This window comes from Tachypleus tridentatus, chromosome 12, assembly GCF_004210375.1.
Source record: "Tachypleus tridentatus isolate NWPU-2018 chromosome 12, ASM421037v1, whole genome shotgun sequence".
In the NCBI taxonomy this organism is placed as follows: domain Eukaryota; kingdom Metazoa; phylum Arthropoda; class Merostomata; order Xiphosura; family Limulidae; genus Tachypleus; species Tachypleus tridentatus.
Genome location: NC_134836.1, coordinates 75,587,829 through 75,614,430, shown reverse-complemented (window position 1 = coordinate 75,614,430; position 26,602 = coordinate 75,587,829). Strand labels below are relative to the sequence as shown.

The 26,602-nt window shown below is 32.6% G+C and overlaps 1 protein-coding gene across 2 annotated transcripts in view; it reads right to left on the bottom strand.

Annotated features, from left to right (window-relative positions):
- Positions 1–7,934, bottom strand: part of LOC143233660 (integrin beta-PS-like) — a 43,109-nt gene extending 35,175 nt beyond the window's left edge. Inside the window, exons 1-5 of one of the 2 annotated variants that reach the window (XM_076470128.1) lie at positions 7,549–7,934; positions 6,117–6,198; positions 2,242–2,336; positions 1,219–1,326; positions 50–134 (exon numbers count right to left, since the gene is read on the bottom strand). In XM_076470128.1, the coding sequence (XP_076326243.1) occupies positions 50–134; positions 1,219–1,326; positions 2,242–2,336; positions 6,117–6,198; positions 7,549–7,554 (376 nt within the window). In that variant the 5' untranslated portion in view covers positions 7,555–7,934. The remainder of the gene's footprint in view (positions 1–49; positions 135–1,218; positions 1,327–2,241; positions 2,337–6,116; positions 6,199–7,548) is intronic. The other variant, XM_076470129.1, reaches the window with a different exon arrangement.
- Positions 7,935–26,602: the final 18,668 nt, after the last annotated feature.

Genomic DNA, 26,602 nt, shown 5'->3' with positions numbered 1-26,602 from the left:
AATAAGAAATTTAATTCCATACGTAAAAACAAAGATGTCACCAACTTACTTGGTTTGAGTTTCAACTTAATTCTCTGAGGCTTAATTTGGACAGCATCTTCTTCCCTGGCTCCTGTATCACTTAACTCTTTGTCCTGATAAACACAAGGATATGACTTAAACCTGTTAGCAATATGTACTAATATTTTATAATGTACAGGCTGTGAATATTTTTAATATTAATATAAAGATTCTCCAGGTAAGAGTGAACTTAACTTTGTCATGAAAAGTACCAAACAGGTATCTCTTTTTCTTGAAAATAAATTATTGTTAAGAAAGAAGTCTTGAATCTTTATTCCAATAACAACATTTATGTACAAGAATGTAGAAACTAAAAATGTGAAGTCTTGTCAGGCATATTACAATATTAACTAAGCAATTCCTAAAAGTAGAATATTTTATTAGGTAGTTAAAGTGTAAGCTAATGTCTTAATTATGTTTATTAATATATATATATGTGTATATTAATGTTAAAAGACAGATCATTAAAACATTATAATTTAATTTTGTACTGTTTTTTCTCTTGTATTTAAATGTTTACTTGTTAAATAATATATCATATTTCTGATGTAATTCCCATTGTTCCTGTACCTCTATCTTACAAAATATGAAATTTTAAAGGTTCCAAAACCCATAAACGTTTTGTGCATTATATTTGTGTATTTTTTATCATTCTAAGCTAATTAACAAGTGAAATAATGAATATATCTGAAAAATAAATACTAAATATTTGAAGTCTATTAGAAACTATTCAATTTATTTCCCAATAAATCCTACTAAACAGCAAGCTACAAGTGAAATTTATGTCAATTTACAAACTTGTTTTAAACAGTTAACACATCTGATCATACCACTACACTTCTTATCAGTTAAAACACCCTAGTGATCGTATCACCACATTTCTTATCAGTTAAAACACCCTAGTGATCGTATCACCACATTTCTTATTAGTTAAAACATTCTAGTGATTGTATCACCACATTTCTTATCAGTTAAAACACCCTAGTGATCGTATCACCACATTTCTTATTAGTTAAAACATTCTAGTGATCGTATCACCACATTTCTTATCAGTTAAAACACCCTAGTGATCATATCACCACATTTCTTATTAGTTAAAACATTCTAGTGATCGTATCACCACATTTCTTATTAGATAAAACATTCTAGTGATCATACCACAACTTTCTCCATCTTGCTGTTTGGATGAACAATTTCCTTACGAGGACAGCTGCCAATCAAATTACCAATCGTGTCACATCGCCGACTTCCATTACTATCAAATTTCTACATTAGAAATACAGGTGTATTCACTTAAGCAATTTTCTTCATATGATAACAACAAATTATGTATCTGACAATAAATTTACAAATTACTCATATGAATTACATGTAATCCTTCATTTTCTTACAACCAAAAATATTATTTTCAAATTTATCAAAATGCACTGTTTCTCTCTATACCGGTCATATTTTCAGTCCATTGTGTGATATGTGGATAGAGTGCAGATAGAGAAATGAGCCCCAGGTTTTAGCACTGCAGATCTGTAAATTCACCATTAACCCACTGCAGGATTTTATCTACTGTAAAAGCAATATTTACCATCTATAAAAAATTAAGTAATTACAAATATTAACTTAATTAAACACATTAACAAAGAAGTTTTGAATCTTTATCCCAACAACGTTCATTATGTACAAGAACATAAAAATTAAAATGTGAAAACTTTTTTGATAGATTGTTTAGGCAGAGTATTCATGATGAAACTTTATGGAATGGACCGCAACTGTCTGTTGTGAAGACACAAGTGTACAAGACGATGTTTCGAAAGTATTCCGCCTTTTGTCCACAATCCACCAGGATACTATAAAAGACCAACACCTACACCCACACTGACCTGAAGATGAAAGGCAGAAGTATAAACCATTATCCTCTACACTTGTTTTTCTATAACAGACAGTTGCAGTCCATTCTACAAAGTTTCAACATGAAAACTTGTCTACACGATCACCTTATTTTTTACATCTATTACTGCAGCTTTATTTCAAACATTTGCAAAACTTCTCAGTCTAGTCTCTATATTTTCTGAAATACAACAGTAATTATGTGCTTGTACATACACATACACTGACATTTTTTTACTTATGAAAAAAAATTAAGGATTAATTACATACATGATAAAAAAAAATTAAAAGTCTCACCTCATCAGAACACCATGCACAATCAGGATGAGCTGTAATACACTCACCACATGATTTTTTTGATATACACTGACTTGACGTTAGCTTTTCTGGAGCTGCAAACAGATTGACAGAGAGATGTAAACACAGTATAGAACATGTTCCCTATACCAAGTATATTTCAAAGATTGGAAAGTTTTATGTTCCTTTTTTTTTTTTTTATATAGAAATACAATGATGACATCTTATGGTCACAAAACATTGTTTTAATATAATTTCTTAATACATTCTTGTAGTTACTTTATCTTCTCACTTTAACACCAACTGAATTATAAGCATACATAACAGTATGAAACTAAATGCTACATGACACATTCAATCATGGCCTAGTGGTATAAGATACAAGAGAAGTATCCTTAATACAGTTATAACAGCTCTGAAATTTATGATTGGGATAAGAGTACGTGCAAGTAACACCGGTTCATGTAGTTCTACCTAATCAGTTATGGGTGACCTCGGTTCATGTAGTTCTACCTAATCAGTTATGGGTGACCTCGGTTCATGTAGTTCTACCTAATCAGTTATGGGTGACCTCGGTTCATGTAGTTCTACCTAATCAGTTATGGGTGACCTTGGTTCATGTAGTTCTACCTAATCAGTTATGGGTGACCTTGGTTCATGTAGTTCTACCTAATCAGTTATGGGTGACCTCGGTTCATGTAGTTCTACCTAATCAGTTATAGGTGACCTCGGTTCATGTAGTTTTAACAAATCTAATAAAATAAATCCACAACTGTTTCTGTTATGAGGTTCACAATTCATCAGAGTTGGTATACTTAGATTTTTATTTAGAAATTAGATCAATATAGCAGAATGTTTTTAAAGATGATCAAAAGTCTCAAACTGAGCATTTTAAAGTTGAAGTACATTTGTAATGGAATAACAACTGACATCTTTCACACAAACAAGTTTTCAACAACCACAGTCATGAGTTTAGGACACTATCTTTACACTCAGTAGGCTTAGTGTAACTACAGTAGATTGAAGGAAAGTTGTACATTTCATTAATTTATGACAGCGAGTGGACAAGAGGTACCTAACAATCAGAAGATATCATGTAGTTTCTGTTTTTAATTTCTGGTTTATTTTTGTTCCACCTGGATAATCAGTACTACATCCATGTTTATATCTTATGTATTTTTAACATTAAGCACACACTTAACAGTGAAATTCTACATAATAAGGTACTGAGATCTAAATATACTCGATCATTTAAACTTTTCAATAAAATAGTAACATTTAACCTTGAAGTTATAAAGTTTCATCTGGTGAATACAACTTGTTCTCAAAACTTATGATGTTTATTACTCATAGCTTATTTAGAAAGAAATTATATTCCACTGTTTTAGATTTCATGGACTAAGTTTGTACATTCAATATATTTCACAAACAAGATTTATTCAGTTCAGCAGAATATCCCTGATTGTATAATTAATTTTATAGCATACCCAAACACTTTCAAAACTACTATATCTACGGCTTTATTTCTCAACAGATTCTTAAAGTAACAATAATAACTACAGTATCATAACCATTATTAGTTTTACCTACACTTAGTTACTGAAAACGATGTCAGTGATGTATATAACATTAATTACTGTAACTGCTACATATATATTCACAACTATTGTCACTTGTGTAAGTCTTACTATCTCACAATATTTATCCTATCTTATTGCTCCAACATTGTAGTTAGTTCTCTTTACTACCAAATGTCCACTCTGTATATTGACCATGTGTATAATGAACAGGTAGGAACTGAAACTTGGCTCGTCAAATACATATATAGCTCATACTATCAAAACCTTTTATATAATTGCATTTACTAGATTATGTTTCATTACTGATTTAACCATTTGTTTACAGGTTCAGTCAGTTTGATCAATCCTGTATCTAACAAATTATACACACTGTATTTTTTTACTGTACCATGTGTATCTTTACAAAACTTGGCAAGCTTTCAGTAAACATTACAAATATTTTATACAAAAGCTCAGATATATTAGTAAAGTATTTTTTACTAAAGATTTGTCAGTGAATTTATGACTTCAGTCTAAGTGAAATGTGATTTAAATGCCAAAGATAAAAAGTTATTTTCATTTTACAGTTTTTATATTTCATTAACATAATTTATAGAATCTCCTAAATGAACAAATATATTTGCCAAGACTTCTCTCTTGTTTTCTCTACACTACACTAACGATACATAAAATAATTCACAATTTCAAATGTTAATCTTCTCAAAGGTGCTTTGAAATTTCTTTTTCTAAACAAGCAGTGTATTGCCCTGTGAAAACCAGAAAGCCACACAGAGAACCCACCAGCTATCTGTTGTAACAAAACAAATATAGCTTATAACTTGTATGATCTTGGGACTCACCAGCTCAACTGTGCTAAGCCTTACCTTTCCCTCCCCACAACTCTGGTTGTTCAAATAAAAATTTATGTAGCTTTCAAATACATGTTAACAGTAAAAAAAAATTATATGTCCTAAAACTAGTATGGCTATTCAGTTTTTCTAAGTTAGCTATGAATAGTTATAAAAATTCTTTAACCATTCACATAACTGGATTAGGTACATTCACAAGCAACAAATCCTATTAACTGTGACTTGCACTGGTAAACAAAAGCACATTGCTTAAGATTTAATAGAATGTAATCTGCTCTTTCAGTTGGTTATAAACATGCCCATGTACTAGTGGGTATGTATAACTATATTAAAAAATGAAAGGGGTTTCTCTGGTGAATTTTAAAAACATTATTAATATCTCAGCATATCAAGGTGGGAGATAGATTTTCTACCTTTGGTTGCAATTATGTATAGTCACTTTCTATGGATGGATCTTCACTGAATTTAGTCCAGAGTTTCATTGAGTCCATGGGGAGATTCATAAAAAATTTCAGTTTTGCATTTTAATTTATTTGTTTTAAATGGAGTTTTCTACATTTTTTACCACTACTTCACCCCTGTTGATGGATCTTAGTCAGTTTTGGCATGAATGTTTGTTGGATCCATGTAAAGATATGTACAAATTTGCTATTTCACATTTTGTGTTTTGCAATTTTAATAGCCATTTTTACAACTGCATACAAGAGAATCAACTTTTCATGTCCTAAGATAACATTTCGTTAATAATAAATTAACATAATTTCCATCCAGGGGTTGGACACCCCAGCTAGTTTACGATAAAAGTTTTAAATTAAATTTTGAATGCAAATATATAAAAAAGCCACAATCTAGCTTAAAAAAAAAAAAAGACCCACATTCTAATGGTTAATTTTATCGATGTAAACACTGTAATTTTACTGTATTGCTTGCATCATTAGCATTTTACCAAATCAGATTCATACAGTATCAATTTATCTCAGATCATTTAATTAAAGTTATAATGTTCAAGCTGCTTAATATATATCTATTTGTTATACACAATACACACACATTTTATTATGATGATTATTTTGTGTTGTTAGTTAAAGATAAACAAAAACAAACTTACTCAGTGGAAACACAAGCATACGTTTAACGTGTGAAAACTTAAAATAACACACAACTTGCCTGTCTTACCAATGTAATTCACATAAATAATATTCCTACATTTAACATTCTGTAAGTGATACTTTACTATATCCCAAAAATTACGTAGATATTACCAACTGAGAGACAATTTCTCATGAATCTTCCGGTTCCAACTTGGAATAACAACTAGTGCCAGCATCATCACACTGAATTATTTAGTTTTAAAGCTATACCACTACCACAATAGTAGCAGTTTTTTGTGTGTTTTTCACTACCACTTACGAAAATTCTGAACCTAAAAACAATTGATATTTCTTACCTTGGGTATAAACAACAGCAGACAAGAACACTACTGCCAGGAAACATACTTGTTTTTCAACAATATTCATGGTTAGAACAGTCTGAAGTAAATAAAACAAAATATACATGTTCAAGTCACTCTGTGCAATGAATTTGTAAATATAATACACTTGATAAATAAAACAACTTTTAATTTAACATGGACCTCCACAAAGATCAGAAGAAATATCAGGAATTTCAAATGGGATTAAAATTAGGGATAATTCTGAGGAATATAAAAATACAACAAGGGTTATAAATAACTATGACATAACTGTGAAGGTATATATATCAGAGGTAAGCAATTTGTGTATGTGACTTAACTGTGCTACTTCAGTTGGTATATGCTATTTTGATTTCAAACTTCAAGTATTAGTGAAATAATTTGATATTGATTAAGAAACAGTGATAATAACATAGTTAGCATAACAGATTTTATGACAGTTTCGGGTTTTATTGGTATATCGACACGATAAATATTATCCAACGTAGCAGATTAACATTTTGTTTTTTCTCAGTAAATACCATTTAACCTATTTTAAGTTCAATAGCCACTATGATTATGTTTATTAAGTTTGAAATAATTTAAATTTTAAACTGTTGTAAAAGTATACATACCTTGTCTTCCTGTAACAAACATGTTTTTGCAACTAACCCAGAGTTGTTGTAGTAAAATTGTTTATGTTTAGACTGACAATTAAATGTTTATTACAGATTTCTCTTTGGGTTAGGAAGGATACACTTTAGTAGTGTTCAGTAATAACAATGTGAAACCAGTAGTGGAAAGTAATAGAAGGCACTGATGAGAAACTTTGATTATTTGAAATTTACTCATTAGAAAAACAGAAAAGGTATTAATAGTTATACCAGCAAGCAAGTATTCAGTAGTACATATTAGGGTCATTACAGTTTAATGTTAAAATATCCTGGCAATGGAGTGGAACACAACAAGAAATAGCACATTATTTATAACACATCTACCTACTACTCATATTAATAGTAGTAATAACACGACAATAATATTTCATTGAATCTTAATAAACTAACTATATTATTACCATGCATATAACATAAAATATAAATTTTAATTACAAGTAATTATCAAAAGCTGAACAAGTTAAAGCTATGCACGTCTATTCCTGAAACCCTCAATTTTAATATTTCAAGTTACAATCTACATAATTATGTACTAATTTAGTAATTACCAATTATCTAATTTTACTTTAGGTTATTCATTCAGTTTTGTTTATTGTCCTATTATTCTTAGGCCTAACTAACTTAATGAGTCGGGCAATCAGCTTTATCTCGAATCTAAAAACTGTGAAAAAATACACTAGTAATGCTGTAAAGCATATCAACAAAAGAACTTGATATAATATTTAACTTCAATATGTATTTATAAATGCTCTTACATACATAAAATCTTCTATGGTATACAGGCTATAGTCCTCCCCAGTTCACAAGTTAATATTATTATTAACACCTTTTTAGGAAACGAACGTTTCGTTGTTTTTTTCCAGCCAGAGTGACAAAGTACTTCGCGATCGCCTACACACTTCCGTAAGCTTCCGCACGAGAAGAAGACAAATATGTCACTTACGACTTCATTTTATAAAATTTACCCAATTAATTTGTAATAAAACAGTACATATAAATTATTACTACTATATTGAATATAAATCCTCAAATATCACACACAATTACAGACATTCTTTAGACAACAATAAATTAAAAGTATAATCGATGAGTCAATTTCCAAGAAACAACATTGCGAAAGTTTTTGCAAAAGAAGAAAACTGAGTAAGCAATCTTACGTTAAGAACCACAACTAATACACAAGGAATTTTGGTAACTAGAATTATTTATTACATTTTGTTATAAAGTATTGTATATTAAAAGCCTTTCACGTGAATAGTACCAATATTCACGAGAAAACTGCTAGTATATTAACTTTTAAATTTCTTGAAAAAAAGTCCAAATCACACAAAAGTGCTAAAAGATTAAAGGGCATAAATATTTCTTAATAAAGCTTGTCGAAATGTCGTACGTTTGTAGTAAAGCTCTTTATTATCCATTCAACCCATCTACAAACTTTATTTTCTAAAAGGGGAGTTCCTTGTCATCATTATGTCGTAATAGCCAAATAAGACGTCCGTGGTTTATTCCTATTTATCAATGTGTGTCAATTGGGCACTATCTTGCTGTGGACATTGCTCTTTGTTACGACCCAATTGCTATAGTACATAAAAACATAGGGCAATAAATATACAAGATGATTCTAATATTAAAATAATTTACACAACGCAATCCAGACCATTATCATGAATGTACAGCACACACAATGAGTATGGAATGCATATCTCCTAGTTGTAGAAGGATTTAAAATAATAAAAACCGTTAATGACTCTGTACCGTAGTATGTAAAATATAATTCTATACAATGTACCAAAGATACAAAGAAAATGTTCGTTAATAAAATAATATATATTTTTAGAATATCATACAGTGTCACGTGTATTACAATATAACTATGGAAATAAAATTAATTTAGTATGAATATGGTATTCATGTCGATATGGTATTTTTTCGTGAGTCGTTTCCATGATCTAATTATTTTCGATTATGTGTTCGACATATGGAATTGTGGTTATAATTAAGTTAATGCTATTTTAATTTTTAACATTGCTATTTTTTTGTTTGTCTAACATTTTCTCGATGTTTCGATTATCGTTTAACAACTTCTTACTGGTAGCTGTTTTTATTTTGTTTTATGAATATTTTAGAAATTTTCTATAATTTCTCGTCTTATTTAACGCCACCTATGAATTGTCTTCACCATTACGTGCTTGTAACGCTGTTAGAAAGTTACCTGCTATTTTGAAAGTAACTTTAACCTGTTAATAATATGGTCCTGTGTGTTGTAACTATTAAAATCAGAACTTATCTATTATAAGAGTTGCTGTTATTGTATTTTAAATTAATATGCGACTTAAGATTAGTTATTTTCGGTCAATAATTAAAAGCGTATTCAATGCAATCACAAAGACACTTATCCTCTGCAATTTATCATTGTATATTATTATCCATTACGTATGAACAGTCAAACGAGTATAATAATCGTAATAAAAATTGTAAATAGTCACAAGTGTGAGGATTAATGGTTTATGACTATTTCAGCTGATATAAATGTCATGCTATGCTTATTCCGTTTTAATCGGGTTCTTTGTATTGATAAAGTTTGATTTCGTTTGTTTTAAATTTCACGTAAAGCTACACGAGTACTATCTGCGCTAGCCATCTCTAATTTATCAGTGAAAGACTAGACGGAAGTCAGTTAGTCGTCGCCACTAATTGCCAGCTATGATAAGGTCTTTTCAGTGACATTAGCTATTTTTAAACTGATAATTTGGTAATATTTTTTGAAAATTACTAGGATAAGCGCAAATAAAATTGCAAAATAATAATAATAATAGGAAGTAAGCTTAAAAAATAATAGCCAATAACTGCAACATATCCTAAATATTAACGTCGTATATTTGTTAATTTCTTATAATTTGATTATCATTGAGTTTAAAGTTGGAATAAAATCAAAATAGTTTCGTGATATTTTTTAGTATTTTTGAAAAAAGGAATTATATCAAGCCGGACGAAACGTATATCGTTTTAAGATGTCTTTAATTTATTTTTCAACAATTTTCTTGATGTAATACAACTGAATTAATATTTATTAATTGTGAGAAGCACCATTAACATGAAAGGAAGGAAAAAATATGGTTAGTGATAGTATTATTCACTAGGTGACAGCTCGTACGTTACTTTTGTCAGGCTCAGGGGTGGGTAACTTATTTTTCATAGTGGTCACAACTGTGGCTAATGAAAACAACGTTGACTACACTATTAAAAAAAAAAAAAGAAGAAGAAAAAGTTAGCTTAATCAAAATAATTGCATTTCAACTAACCTTCATTGTGAAAATTGATGAGGATTTTCATCAACAAGTTTCGTGAAATTTGGCTTAATATCTATGCTCAATAAGCATCTTAACTCTGCCTCTAAATTTATGTCAGTAAGCCGAGATCTGTATCTAGACTTGAGAAAATCAAGCGTAGAAAATGTTGATTCACATACCGATGTAAAACCAAACATGGAAAATAATTTTGAAATTGCTATCTTTAAATTTGGAAGACTCTCATTTATCAGAATAGCGAACCACATCTCTCTGATATAACATTTTTGTTTATCTTTTATGTGTTCTACACTTTGCAGGGTAAGCATCTCGTCTACAAATCCACAGTTATCTAAAGACAAAAAAGATGTAATTTCCTTAGTCAAATTGAAATGAATCGTGCAAAAAATTCAGATATCAATATCAAATTTTTAAATTCGGAGAAACGTGATTCAAATTTATGAGATAGATTTTTTAATCCAATTTACATAGAGATCATCTTTAGTGTCAGGGAAATCACAGTCCTTATTATTTTCTAGAAAACTATTCAACTTCGCAAAATGTGTCAAATAATTATTTTGTAATTGTTCCGCATGGAGGTTTAGCTTCAATTGAAATTCATGAATAGACTGTGATTGCTCGCTTATTATTTTACCTCTTCCTTGAAGCTTCGTATTCAAATTATTCAGGTGAGCCATCATGTCGCACAGAAAGTGCAAATCACACTGCCATGACGAAATTTCAATTTCAGGGAAATTTTCAATCTTACCTTTTTCAACAAGATACTTTTTTATTTGAGGAAATAAGGAAGTAAATCATTCCAAGACTTTTCCTCTACTTAACCATCTTACATTTGCAAAATCAGTAAGATCATCAAAAGTACAGTCACTGCTTTTCTTTAAAGACTCAAACAACTGTCGATGGATGAGGACTTCCACTTCTAATATAATTCACAATTTTTTACAACAATGTCCATCAACATCTCAATTCATCACTTTTAGACATCTGAGCACATAAATGTTCCTGATATAAAATGTAATGGAAAGATGGCAGTGTGGACTTCACATTATTTTCAATTAAATGCTACTTTTAAAGAGAAACAAATCCTAATTTTGCTTCAGTTATGGAAGGAGCACGGTCTGTTTTGACAGAAACCAGTTTTTTAAAATCTAGATTGAATTTTTTTTGACATTTCAAGAAATATTTCAAAGATGTTTTTTCCACATGTTCGATCTCGTAATCCACAAAGGCCATAATTTATTCCCTTACTTGAAGATCTGAAGTTACATATCGAACCTAAAGTATCAACTGTGCAGTGTCACTATCATCTGTTGACTCATCTCGTGTTAAAGAAAAATACAAACAGCCTTTTAGTTGTTCAAGCAACTGATTTTCTATGTCTTTCGCTAACTCTAGCATTCTGTGGACAATTGTTCTTTGTCTTAATTGCAAATTATTTACCTTTTGAAGAATATCATCTTTTATTTTTGAATCATAATTCTTTAACAGAGTTTCAATGACCACAATCAATATTTCTTTTACTAGTTCAGCTTCAGAAAATGATTTCTTTTTTGGGCTAGGATCCAAGCTACTTTAAAGCTAGCTTGCCTAACTAGTTCTGTCGATGATAAAAATCTTTTTAGGCCTTTCTTATGTTCATGACGTTGTGCTTCCAGACGGCTAATTTCATTCATACGATTTTTGCTATCAACTGGCAATTTTACATCAAATTCGTTGTGAAAAATGTTAAAGTGTTGTTTTAGGTTGTATACTTCATTATCCCTAAAACCTTTGTAACACTAAAGACACACTGGTTTATTATTTACTTCAATCAGTACAACTTTCAACTTTCATTAAATTCTCGTTTCACGTTTCTCCATTCACGAGCCATTCTCTTTTCGGCAGTAATGCCAGAATCAATTAAATTGGCCCGGCATGGCCAGGTGATTAAGGCACGCGACTCCTAATCCGAGTGTCGCGGGTTCGAATCCCCGTCACATGCTCGCCCTTCCAGCCGTGTGGGCGTTATAATGTTACGGTCAATCCCACTATTAATTGGTAATAGAGTAGCCCAAGAGTTGATGGTGGGTCGTGATGACTTGCTACCTTCCCTCTAGTCTTACACTGCTAAATAAGGGACGACTAGCGCAGATAGCCCTCGTGTAGCTTTGTGCAAAATTCAAAACAAACAAACAATCAATTAAATTGTCTTTATTTTCTGAGTGTTCACCATCATCTGGATTCTTTCGAATTATCCAATTACCCATATTATGGGATTAAAAACAAAATATATTTAAACACTCGAAACTTGCACAATAAAAACATATTTCCAAGCCAATGCAAAACAACGCACACTCGATAACAAACATCTAAACCTGACTGACGTTACAAAATGGGCGGAGTCTGTGGCGGTGATGTAGCACGCGACATTAGCGATGACGTGAGGCATTGCAGTTGCTGATTGCCAAATTTGCGATAAAAAAATAAATGATGGAGAAAAATTGATTTCTAAATTCGAGCTGACCACATGTGGCCAGTGGCCACGGAGTTGCCAACCCCTGGTCTAGCTTCATTTGCCAGAGCAAACATCGTATTTTGTTTATTAATGAAACCGGACATTGTTTGCTATAGATGATACTATATATATTTTTTTATTAATGATATCTGGCTATGTCTACAATAATTAGTTTTATATTTTCTTTATTTGTTGAAGACGAATGACTACCGAAATCTCCCTTTTCTACACTTGTGTTTTTCATTCTACAACAGGCAGTTGCCGTCTCCTATATTATTCTCTGTATAAAACATCTGTCTTGTTCGATGCTATTTTTTTTATATATGAGAACTGACAACAGGTTGCATTATAGATATTTTGTTGATATGATATTGTATATATCACTAAGGTAAAATACAGGTGATTTGTTAAGAACTTAAATTCTAACAGCTGCTCCAATAATATTAATTAGCTGGAAGTGTTTATATTCAAATATTCTTGAGAATGATACTCTCTAGTGGCTCAGTAATAATCGTACTGGTTTATAATGCTAAAAATATGATTTCAGTACTTGTGGCTTGCAGAGTAGCGATAGTCAGTCCATTGTGTAGTTTTGCGCTTAACAACAAACAAACAAATTACACCATGTAACAAAATTTTTACTTTTTCCTGTTCCTGGGCAGAAAGTGTTATTTTCCAATTGCTTATGACGGAAGTAAATGGAAAAGACCGATTTTTCTCTTCAAACACTGCTTTCGTAACCTGGGAGCGTATAATGAAAACATGGTGGGAGACTATATTTGGGAGCTGATACGCGAAAGTGATTTACATTACAGTCGCAAATCTCGAAAAACTACTCACTTCTAAACATTTTTGTATAACTTTAGTATAAATACTTGTAAATCTTGATTCATGTGTTACATGAAAATGTACAAATTTGCCCGTTTTTATATAGAAAATAGGTTAATTTCTAAATTTCATTATCCTGGTCACAAAAGCAAAGTTTGAAGAGAATAATTACTATTTTGTGTACTTTTACAACATAAGCAATTAAGTACTAACACATACTGTCCAGGAACAAAATTTGTGTTACATGGTGTTATTCAAGTTATTGATAAGGATAAAGTATGAAATACATGGAAGACCAGGTCAAGGTTCTGAGAGGTTTGAAACTACCGTTAAAACAAACTATATAATGGTTATCATCAAACAATGTGTAACATTAGGTTTGACAATATCGTATTATAAGAGAACTGATGTATTAATATTAAAAATATCGCAAATAGTAATATCCATTCTTTCGATGGTTTGTTTGTTTAATTGTTTGTTTATTTTAGAGCAAAGCCACATTGAGTTATATGCTATGCTTAACAGAGGGAATCGAATCCCGAATTTTACCGTTATAAGTCCCTACACTTACCGCTTTCCCACTGGTGACCTTTTTGAAAGTAAAAATAAGTTTTCTTTTATAACATATCATTATAGCCCCCCTACTAGCACAGCGGCATGTCTGTGTACTCCGACCTCTAGGGGCTTGGCATGGCTAGCTGGTTAGGGAGCTCAACTCGCAATTTCAGAGTCGCGGCTCAAATCCTTGTCACACCAAATATGCTCTTCCTTTCAGACGTGAGAGCGTTAAAAGTAATTGTCAATTCCACTGTTCTTTGGTAAAATAGTAGCCTAACAGTTGGCAGTGGATGGTAATGACCAGCTGCCTTTCTTCTAGTTTTACACTGCAAAATTAGGGACTGCTAGCGCAGATAGCCCTTATGTAGTTTTGCGCAAAATGCAACAAAAACCCCCTGCTATAAACCGGGTTTAGATACCCGTGGTGGGCAGAGTGCAGATAGCCCATTGTGAGCTTTGTGATTAATTGCACAAATAATGGTATAAATAGTTTATTTACAAATAGTTCGCTTGAGTCGTCTTTACTTAATTTCGTTGTTTCTGAATATTTCAAAACATACTTTAATCCATGTATTATATAGATTATAAATTACGGTTTTAACGTAAGTATATGTGTGAGTGGGCTGGGGGGCGTTTACTGTTAGCCTGTTTTTATAACGATTGTATACATTACTTTATAAACGATTTTCAGGTTCTTCTTGCAATATCAACTTATGTTATGTTAGCTAGAAATGTATCTATACTATTAATGTGCGTACAAAATTACCTGCTGCTATGTTAGTACCATACATAATTAATGTACAGAATTATATGCTGTTATGTAAGTCCAATATTCAGGTGGACTGTTTGTTAATGTTAAGCACCGCATTATCTGTTTCTGTGTCTAGGTAACTAGGCTATTTGTTAATGTTTCTTATAGCATTAACTAGTGCTGTATTATTGGTTTATTATATTAATTTATAAAATTGTAAGATGTTACTACCTACAAGGACATAGGCTGAGAGTTCAGTATCTCACGCGACTGTTTTCACTTGTTGTTGTTTTTGAATTTCGCGCAAAGCTACTCGAGGGCTATCTGCACTAGCCATCCCTAATTTAGCAGTGTAAGACTAGAGGGAAGGCAGCTAGTCATCACCACCCACCGCCAACTCTTGGGCTACTCTTTTACCAACGAATAGTGGGATTGACCGTCAATTATAACGCCCCCCTCAGATTACGAGTCGAACGCTTTAACACGCTTGGCCATGCCGGGCCTACTGTTTTCAGAGAACGTTAAATTTTTATGTACCACACTGATATGATGTTTTAAAAATACATATATGTCCACTTGTAAAATAAAATAATTCTTTGAAGTTTGGCAAAAATAAAAAACAACAAATAAACAAAGAAACAGTTGTTTAATTATTTCGCTATAATTATTCGGGTTTGTAAACATTATTTATACCACTATGGGTTATTTCGTAGTACAATAATGAAAAAAAATATTTTGGTGACTGGACGTATAATTTGATTATTTAATATTCTACATCCCAGTAATTTTTTAATGTACTAGTCCAGCGTACTGTAAACCTTCACCAAAATTTTTAAGTTCTTACCTATGGCAAAGTAAGTTTGGTTATTATTATTTTAAAATAAGATCCGTATACAGAATGTTTTGAAAAGGGAGGGGGGTTAATTTGAAAGGTCAAAAGTCAACAAAGAAAATCAGTAAAAAAACAGGTATTAAATTTAGATCTGGAAGCAATTTTGCTTGAAATATAACGTAAACAATTGTATGGCTGTTCATATAAAGTTAACAAATCATTATTCTATTGTAACATTGTGAGGGGAGCTAGATTTAAATGAAAATAAATATGCATATTTTATTATAATAAAATACTGTACTGTCTACATGGACAGTAGTAATTAAATGTTAAATTATATAACTAATCTAAACAACTCTACAACAACAGTATATTATCTGTTTTCTTCATTGGCTATCATATGCCAACATGTATGCACTACTGAAATAAAATGTTAGCACACTGTATTCGTCTGTAGTGGATTTCTGTAAATGACTTATATATAGTTTCAGAGTTGATTGCTGTGTCATAATAAAACTAGAGCGCTCAGTCTTTCGTCGGTTTATGTACACCTCAGATAGTTTTACATAAAAAAAGGAGTCCTATCGAACTCCGTCTACATACGTGTGTGAATAGTAATTAATTTCCTATAGCTAATTATTTGGCAGCGAAACAAGTGCAAAAAAACTGTTAAAAAAACTTATGTTGGTGTAAGCGCGCAAAGCAACACAATGGGCTATCTGCGCTGTTCTCACCACGCGTGTCTCACACGATGTTCAGTCTGTAAGCGCTTATTCGTTTAGGGGGGAGGGATATAAAATTTGAAATTCCCATTTTATTTTGTTTGTAGGAAAATAACACGAGCCATTTTAGTATGGACTTTTAATTTAGTAGTTATGTGTTACTTCCTGGTTTTAGAAACCTATGTGAATATCCGAGTTTGTTTGAATATTCTCTGTTCTTGTACCATACATTACATTAAAATAAATAAACAAACACAATTAGTAAAATACAAAATACTTGTGTATATGTTTAGAGAAAGTCTGTTGTAGTTCATTCATTCCGCATGAGCATCACGCGCGAGCACGTGGCGTGAACTGCCTTTATTGTCTGTTGAATCTCATAGTTACTTTCGGTTGAAGGATCGTGGTTGACTTTTCTTCACTAAACAATCCTGTTGGAGTCCCTCAAAGCACCTCCCCTATTTATACAAAAAATACCAGTCACGTCAAAATGGCGGTAAACAGAGATTAGAGTCACTCTCAATCATTTTACCCTGCCTCGTGAATCACTCGGAAACTGTAGGCAGCACGCGCTAAAGGTGGAGTCTCGTGGTGAAAAACCCAAGTGTGGGGGCTGGGACTGCGACTAATAAACCCAGGTGTCTATTTCCCCGCGAGAATATTACCATAACAACGTTGGCACGCGTGCTGTGGTCGGCTAGCAAACGGCAAGCACTTGACCTTTGAAGTGTCAGGTTTTGAAAAAAAATTTTGACAGAAAGTAAAGAAAAAAACCGATAGATTTATTCTGCCTACACGGCTGATTTTCTAAGTCAACTACTTTTAGTTGTCCTTTATGTCTTTTGTAAGAGCAGTTGAACGTATAACAATACTCAATATATTCTAACATTTTTAGTTCCATTTGTAGCCAGTAGAGTGTAAATTTGTTATGTTTCTTCGTAAAATATTTAAACTTGATTAATAAAAATAGTGTTTTGAATATATGTAATACACACACACACACACACACACATTGTATTCGTTACTGTGCTGTTAGCAATTCGTTTTCAACACTTTACTTAATATTGTAAATAAGTTTTAGGCTACTGTCTTCTGACACTATTCAGATATGTTACATTTAGATAAGTGAATTAAAAGGAACGAGTGAATTTTGATACATGACGTTACAGAAGAACTAAGTCAGAAAAGACACTAATTCCGTAATAATAGTCCTATATTTCTACACGACCCCCCAGGTTTCTATGGTTACAGAACATCTAGTGGAAAGTTTCGAAACAAGACTCTACTGAAAGTTTTGTTGTTGTATACTTAAGTTAGTGCCTCTTCTCTTTGTCCATTGGTCTAATTTATTTCCTATATTGAAGATACCAAATAATGACCCAGATTTCCATAAACAACTTCAAAGCCACGCCTACCTTTAATTAAAATACGAAGATCTAGCATTTCATTTGTTGAACTAATTGCAAATATTCGTATAAGAAGAGGTTAGTAACTGAAAAAGGTTTCCATGGATTCAGGCCATATTAAATTTTATTACAGTGCTCGCGTTAGTTAATTTGTTTGTTTTTGAATTTCGCGCAAAGCTACTTGAGACTATCTGCGCTAGTCGTCCCTAATTTAGCAGTGTAACACTAGAGGGAAGGCAGCTTGTCATAACTACCAACCGCGAACACTTAGGCTACTCTTTTTATCAACGAACAGTGGAATTGACCGTCACATTATAACGCCCCTATGGCTGAAAGGGCGAGCATGTTTAGTGCGACGGGGATTCGAACCCGCGACTCTCACTTGACGAGTCGCACGCCTTAACCCACCTGGCTATGCCCGGGCCGACTCACTTTAGTTTCTACTAAAGTTTTTATTAGCTATGTTTTTAAGTAGCACAAAATATTGAATTTAAGCGTTAGTTTCACATAAATTGCCATCCGACTTGATAAACATTTCTATTGTTATATTTTATCACGCACAACAGAAGGTTAATGGTTATTTTTTTTAAATATTTACCTATTTACAAAAAAAATTATTTATTTTCCTAAATTTTGATTTATTTACAAAACCTTTTTTGTCTAACAGTTGTCCTGAAAGGATTAAAATGCCACACTAAAGAAGGCTTCTGTAGTAGTTATGTATTATTTATTAGTTTTACAAGTCTGTATGAATATCCGAGTTTGTTTTAATATTCTCTGTTCTTGTACCATACATTACATTAAAAATAAACAAACACAATTAGTAAAATACGAAATACTTGTGTATATTTTGTTCTAATGTTTACTGACTGATTTAAAACGTTTCTTTCAGGGAATTTTAATAGACTGTTGACGTAGGTTTATTTGAAATTTAATTTGTTACCTTAACAAAACTTACCAGGAAAAATAAAGGTATAGCATATTTTCACACTATGTGATTTTTATAGGTATGTATTGAAAATACGGTAATAAATTATCATTTATCAAAAATATATATTTATAAAAATACTAATAAGACCGTCTGCCACTGTCCCTAATTTTAATCTTCCGATCAGAAGGAAGGCGAATAGTGAGCAGTGTCCTATCACACACCATCCTCACTAAGGGGTTGACTATCACACTAATTACACATACACCCAAGGCGAGGAAGAAATATTATAGTTACGAATGGATTCGAATTCGGCTCCCTATCTCCAACATCCAAAGCTCTACCACATGTGGATCCTGCTTGTGCACAATTATTAGAAATTAAAGAAACAAATTGCCAAGGAAAATGTAAACTACTTCAACTTATATATAAATACCTAAAACCAAAACTTTCAGATTTAAAACTGGAATAAAAAGAAACATTTTTATGTTTAATTATTACTCTGTCATTTCGTAATGAGCATAACCCTAAAACGACGTTGTAGAGTTCACTGTAGTGCATAACTGGATGAACTTTAATTTGTCCGACATTAGAGACGGGCACGGAATAGCCAGGTGGTTAGGGCGCTCGACTCATAATTTGAGGATAACGGGTTCGAATCCCCGTCGCACCAAACATGATGGCCCTTTCAGCCGTGGTAGTGTTATAATGTGACGATCATTCCCACTATTCGTTAGTGTGTGTGTGTTTGTATTTTTCTTATTCTATTGAAGAAACAAAGCCACATCGGGCTATCTGCTCAGCCCACCGAGGGGAATCGAACCCCTGATTTTAGCGTTGTAAATCCGGAGACATACCGCTGTACTATCGGGGGGTTATTCGTTAGTAAAAGGGTAGCCCAAGAGTTGGCGCTGAGTAGTGATGACTTACACTAGTCCTACACTGCTAAATTAGGGATGGATAGCGCAGACAGCCCTCGTGTAGCTTTGCGCGAAGTGGCAAAACAAACAAACAATCATTAGAGACGTTCTTTGGCGGAACGCGCAATCTCAATTTCAAACGTGTTTTGGTACCAGTTTTACTCCAGCTTGAAAACACGATACTTTGATGTAACGACACTGCGTAAAATAACGTAATTAAATAACAAGTGTCTTAATAATTTTCAGACCACATCATGTTAGTCCCATTCATTGATCGCAGTTATGACTAGTCCCACAACATCTCGCCAGATACGTCCACGTAAGTTGATCTCAAAATAAAAGTTATCTAATGGTCACAAGTTAAATGATATTTTCTACCATTTTCTTCTGATGGTACATAAATATGTCATTATTTAAGTTTTATTATTGCAGCAAAATATATCTAATATAGCAACAAAAACAATTTTTTTCTTAATTTCGCGCAAAATTACATGAGAGATATTTGCGTTAGCCATCCCTAATTTAGTAGTGTAAGACTGGAGGGAAATCAGCTAGTCATTACCACCCACCACTTACACTTTTACCAACGAATAGTGGGATTGATCGTAACATTATGACGCCCACACGGTTGAACAGGCGAGCCTGTTTGGTGTGACGGGGAATCGAACCTACGACCCTCATATACCTGGTCCGAATACAGTATGTGTGTGTATTATATATATTCAAGACGATATTTTTATTAAACAAATCTAAATGTCTTGCGAATAAATCTAACAAGTTTACATTCTACTGGCTATAAATTAAGCATGTTTGGTGTGACGGAGATTAGAACCCGTGACCTTCAAAATATGAGTCGTGCGGTCCTAACCACCTGGTCATGCCGCACTCCCCCCCCCAAAAAAAACCCCAAACTCTCATGAGAAAATACATACACCTCTGCACCGCTCTCAGAATTGGACAAATATAACATTAATATGATATACACCTTTATTTCTGAAAGTTACTGCATCCATACACTAACGTATGTCTAATAAATACATTTTGGAAGCCCTAAGACTGTATCTGTACAAATAAAACATAGAAACATATTTACAGACTTCCTTGGTATACTGGAAAAAATTAAGATACATTTACATAATTTGCATAGACCGTATTCAAATTTTATCACGTTGGAATTATAGTGACTCTCATGGTGGTATTATAGTCACTCTAAAATCTTCTTCTGTGATAATCTTTGTTATGCAAATGTTTTTAAACTTCTTACGTAACCTCACAATTAACTGTGAAAACTCTGTTTCATTTGCAGCCATCAACAGTGTTAACAGACGAAAACGTCGCCCTAGGGTTAATTCCACGACTGTGGTTATTAAATTTGTCTAATGTTATAACTGTTAAAATGTTAAATAAAGTTAAACAGAAATGTATGAATTTCATTCTGTTGTAGGGGAAAATAAGTAATCAAATATCTTTGTATGATAATTGTGATGAAATATTCTCAATCCTAATCTAAGAAAACAAAACATTTTATTTATTTTAACCCATAGTACCTCACGACACAGTTTTATATACTTTATTAATATTATTCCAGAAATATAACGTCTTCTGTAATTTAACAATCAATCCATGCTTCTCGAAATTTAACTTACAACTATCGTGGTGAACACTGAACGATGATTTTTTTTTTTATTTGTAAGTCCCGTCCTCTAAGAACTATTTGAAATACACATCAAAATCACAATGTTTTAATCTTAAGTTAAAATAAATAAAGAAATCATATATCGTAATGCATGTGACATAAAGCAAGTTGGAAAGTACATTTGTTGAAAATTTAATACATTTATGAAATTCAATTATTTTAAACCCATAACTTTATAATGTTTGCTGTCATATAACTTGTTTACTTATTCAGAAGCAAAATTAAACGATGTTGTACACTAACTAGTTATTTTATTAGGGTGAATTAGACTCGTGGCCACATTTCGCCACAATAATAGACCTAATTCAGAAAGCCAAATCTGCCTAATGACCCGCATGCTCGTGTATTAGTCACGTCCCTTATATTTTAGCAGATATTCCTTTTCAGTTTCTACTGGCGAGTGTTTTTGGAAATCCGTTAAAATTTATTTCCTCGATTACGACGGGCCTGGCATGGCCTAGCGCGTTAAGGCATGCGCTTCGTAATCTGAGGGTCGCGGGCTCGCGCCCGAGTCGCGCCAAACATGCTCGCCCTCTCAGCCGTGGGGGGCGTTATAATGTGACGGTCAATCCCACTATTCGTTGGCAAAAGAGTAGCCCAAGAGTTGGCGGTGGGTGGCGATGACTAGCTGCCTTCCCTCTAGTCTTACACTGCTAAATTAGTGACGGCTAGCACAGATAGCCCTCGAGTAGCTTTGTGCGAAATTCCAAAAACAAACAAACAAACGTCGATTACGACACATCTTGATGAGTGTCGACAATAACGCCCCTTTTGAAAATCTAATAAATTCATGCTCTTACTCATTATCTTGAAGGCTAACAATACAATGAATACATCTCTCTGTTAACAGACGTCCTAGTAATCACCTAACATATTTCATGGTTATTTTTGTTTTTATATAAGCAAAAAAATGGAAAGTTCCAGAAATGTGTGTGGTGAGACCCTGATAAAGTAGCCAATCAGCGTATACTTAACACATAAACTTATTTTTTGTGTGATCACTTAATGGATACTTTAAAACATTTTTTTCTTACCTGATGATGATTCAATATGATGGGTAAGAACGTTGTAATTAATAAACTCAAAAGTTGCGTATTGTGGAAATTTCAGTTGTTGTATCTCTGAATTAATATTTGATTATTAATTTAAATACAGATATTCAAATAGAAAAAACATATTTTGTGACATCTAGGCAGTTATGTTATTTAAGTTTTCACAAATATTTTATGTTATCATACGTCAACAACTGTAAACAAACACATAAAAAAATTAACAATAGTCGAGTATTATAGTTTTCCTTCGCAAATTATGTTATGTTACTTAAGTTTCCACAAATATCCTTTATATTATGATACATCAACAACTGTAAACAAACACATAAAAAAACAATTAGTTTTCCTTCGCGAATTTTGTGAGGTTTTGTTGACCTTTAAATATAATTTTGTATTTCAAATTCAAAGACGATTTTAAAATTAAGTCACAAGTAAATACGGTAACGTATACAAGTTCCTCATATTATTTATGGAAGAAACATGTTTTTAGTGTCAGCCATTAATCTTGTCTCACCTTTAACAACGTTCATGACCAAAGGTGGTTAAAGCGCTCGATTCGCAATCTGAAGGTCTAGGGTTCGAATCCCCGTCGCCCCAAACATGCTCGCCCTTTCAGCCGTGGGGGCGTTATAATGTCACGGCCAATCTCACTATTCGTTGGTAAAAGAGTATCCCAGGAGTTGGCGGTAGGTGATGATGACTAATTTCCTTTCCTCTAGTCTTACACTGATAAATTAGGGACGGCTAGCGCAGACAGCCCTCGTGTAGCTTTACGCAAAATTCAAAACAAACCAAACAACGTTTCTTACGATGGCATTTGTTAAGGCACGGAATACATTTGTGTTTCTGTATCGTAATTAAAACAAAACACAAAATTGTGCAATTTAGCACGTGTTAAACTGTAACATGTATTTTTTTAAAGGTTATATTTGTACATGGCTCAAGAAATACGTGGTTAATGAGAACATAGGGTTATTAGACTCCCTGAATAAGAAACCTTTCTTTCTCCCCCACATGGAGTGACCCTGTAACACTCCTGAAACAGACCTTCTGCTGCCTACTGAACAACCTGATACTCGGTACCTCGTTCTTTAAGAGTCATAGAAAAATAAAACTTGTTAAAAGCATATATAGTTTAAAATAATAATAAATAAAATAAAAATACAGAATTAACTTGTTTTAAACACTACCCAATAGAAAAATGTTGCTTCTTCGTTCAGTTTTCCGAGGTTGGACAGGTCTTCAAATTTCAATTACCGCGGCTGGTCAACGACAGATCAGGGTAAGAAACGTAACATAATAGAGAGAAAGTGTGATATATTTCTGTCAAGTGATTCTCCAACCAAAACTTAAGGAGCCAAATATAATGGAAAACTGTAATATCAAGGTCATATTGAGGTACAGTGGAACTAGGACAATTTAATATTTTTACTGTTTTTAATTGTGACAAAAAAATAAGCTAAAAACCAGAACGAACCTATTTTTACTGAGACGTCTGGTAACTATAAGAGAGAAAGAAAAATTATGCGTATCAAAATGTAATTTTAATCGGGGAAGTGTTTTGTAAATGTGTTTGACACTAAAAATCAAACCTTTCTACTACGTCGAACACCTTAAAATGTTGTAGAAATTTTTACATACAGCTAGCACGAGGCACGTGCTGGTTTACGTCCAGCCTCGACGGCAACTGAGGCATGTAGTAACTAATAATTTATTAGAAGAAAGGATTCATTGCCATGATGGAACTATAATTTTCAATTAACAATAGTCAGTATAAATAATAACTGATAGTTCTAAAGTATTATTGTTACTTCTGTCAGTATCTCTATCAAACCAACGTGGGGAATCAGTGTGAAGATTATCTTCATTGGTGTACAGTGTCATAAGTAACTAATAAATTTTGTGGAACCAGGTGTACAGTGCAATTAGTAACTAATAAGTTCTGTGGAACCAGATGTACAGTGTAATTGGTAACTAATAAGTTCTGTGGAACCAGGTGTACAGCGTAATTAGTAGTTAATAAGTTCTGTGGAACCAGGTGTACAGTGCAATTAGTAACTAATAAGTTCTGTAGAACCAGGTGTACAGTGTAATTAGTAACTAATAAGTTCTGTGGAACCAGGTGTACAGCGTAATTAGTAGTTAATAAGTTCTGTAGAACCAGGTGTACAGTGCAATTAGTAACTAATAAGTTCTGTAGAACCAGGTGTACAGTGTAGTTAGTAACTAATAAATTCTGTGGAACCAGGTGTACAGTGTAATTAGTAACTAATAAGTTCTGTGGAACCAGGTGTACAGTGTAATTAGTAACTAAAAAGTTCTGTGGAACCAGGTGCACAGTGTACTTAGTAACTAATAAGTTCTGTAATACCAGATGTTTAGTTTAGTTTTCTAGTAATTATTTTTGTGTACAGACAAGATAACCATCTTGATGTTTATTTTTGTTGTGTACAGTTCTATAATATTTTATATATCTGAAGAATCTAGCGTAGTAATGTCCTATTAACATTTTTTTATGTACTCTGTGTAGGTACTGTTGATAGATAGCTATATTTGACATTTTTTATGTACCCTTTGTACGTATCGTCTGCAGCTGGCACTTCTGAGACACCAGGTGTGAAATTACCAATATTTAATTACTAGATGCATAGTCTTATTTCTGAAGTGTTAAGAACTATAGTTGAGGTGTGCTATTTGACCTACAATATATATTTAGATTAAAACTCTTAAAGGCCTGTAAGCACAGACTTTTATCTCTGAATCACAAAATAAATAGACACAGTGATAAACTTAAAATGGTTAAGCATAGGATGCTCAGTCTTAGATATTAACCAATAAAATTCAAATACGTAATCATGAGGGCCAATGAAATTTAACCAGGTAATACAGACCAATCAGACTCAGGAAATTACCTGGGCCAACCAGACCCAGTTAAGCAACACGTAAAATAGTCAAGTGTTACGTTTATATGTTTAAAATCCATAAATGAATGAGGTTTTAACTTGGATTTACAATAAGTTACCAAAATATAGAATAAATAAATATGAAACGACTGTTTTTGAATAAATAATTCAATAATTATTCCTACCTGGTTCTTAAGAAAACTGATATCGTACATATGGCGATTTCTGTAGTGTTTTTTTTTAACCTTTAAATAGAAGAAAACTTATAATGACCTTTCTAAAGCATATTTCAAATTATAGCATAATATTTCATAGCTACCACAGTGTTTTTCCATAACCTTGAAACTGTATTTAAGGTTCCACTTCACCTTATTTGTATTACCAAGAGATGTTGTCATAGCTACAAGCTTACAATAATATAAAGTATATTTGGTCATCTCACGCTGCAAAAATGAGCCACTACCATAAGAAAAGTGACAGAACAGCTTTCTCTGAAACTCATCGGTTAAAAAAAAGGCAAGTTTAGTTGTTAACAATAAAGGGTTAAATATATGTTTGTACATCAAACGGATTAAAATTATTTACAAACAAAACTAAGTAAATTGAAAACTTATTGAAACAATAGCTAGAAACAAGGCTTAAATAAGTGAAATAATAATTAAAACAACAACTAGAAATAGGGCTACACAAAGTAGAATAGTAATTAAAACAACTAAAATCAGGGCTAAAAGAAATGAAACAGTGTAGTATTTTGCCCTTAAGACCTGTTTTTAATTTTTCGGTTTATTGTCAGGACTTTAGAGTATCTTTTATTTAAATTACCTGATTTACCGGTAGAACAGTGTGAGCTTGCGATCTCTTTCGGGAATAAGTTTCTCTTGCTTTCCCTCTAGTCTTACACTGCTAAATTAGGGATGGCTGGTGCAGATAGCCCTCGTGTAGCTTTGCGCGAAATTCAAAACAAGCCAAACTTAACATAACCTTGGGAATATAAGGTAAACTATAACTTAATCTTCTGTATTTATTGAAAACAAATAACAAAATTATATTCTCACGTTGTAAAACATCACGTGAAAGAATTTCGTTACTTTATCATGGACACCTGGATGTATTTAAAAGTGAGTAGGAAGGAGAAGGAAGAACTGGCTAGTGAAGCGAGGGTTTGTTTGTTTGTTTGAATTTTGCGCAAAGCTACACGAAGGTTATTTGCACTAGCCGTCCCTAATTTAGCAGTGTAAGGCTAGAGGGAAGGAAGCTAATCATCGTCACTCACCGCCAACTTTTGGGCTACTCTTTTACTAACGAATAGTGGGATTGACCGTCGGTTTATAACACCCCCACGGCTGAAAGGGCGCGCATACTTGGGGAAGCAAATTTTTATATAAAAATATATTTATGTTCACCATTTAAC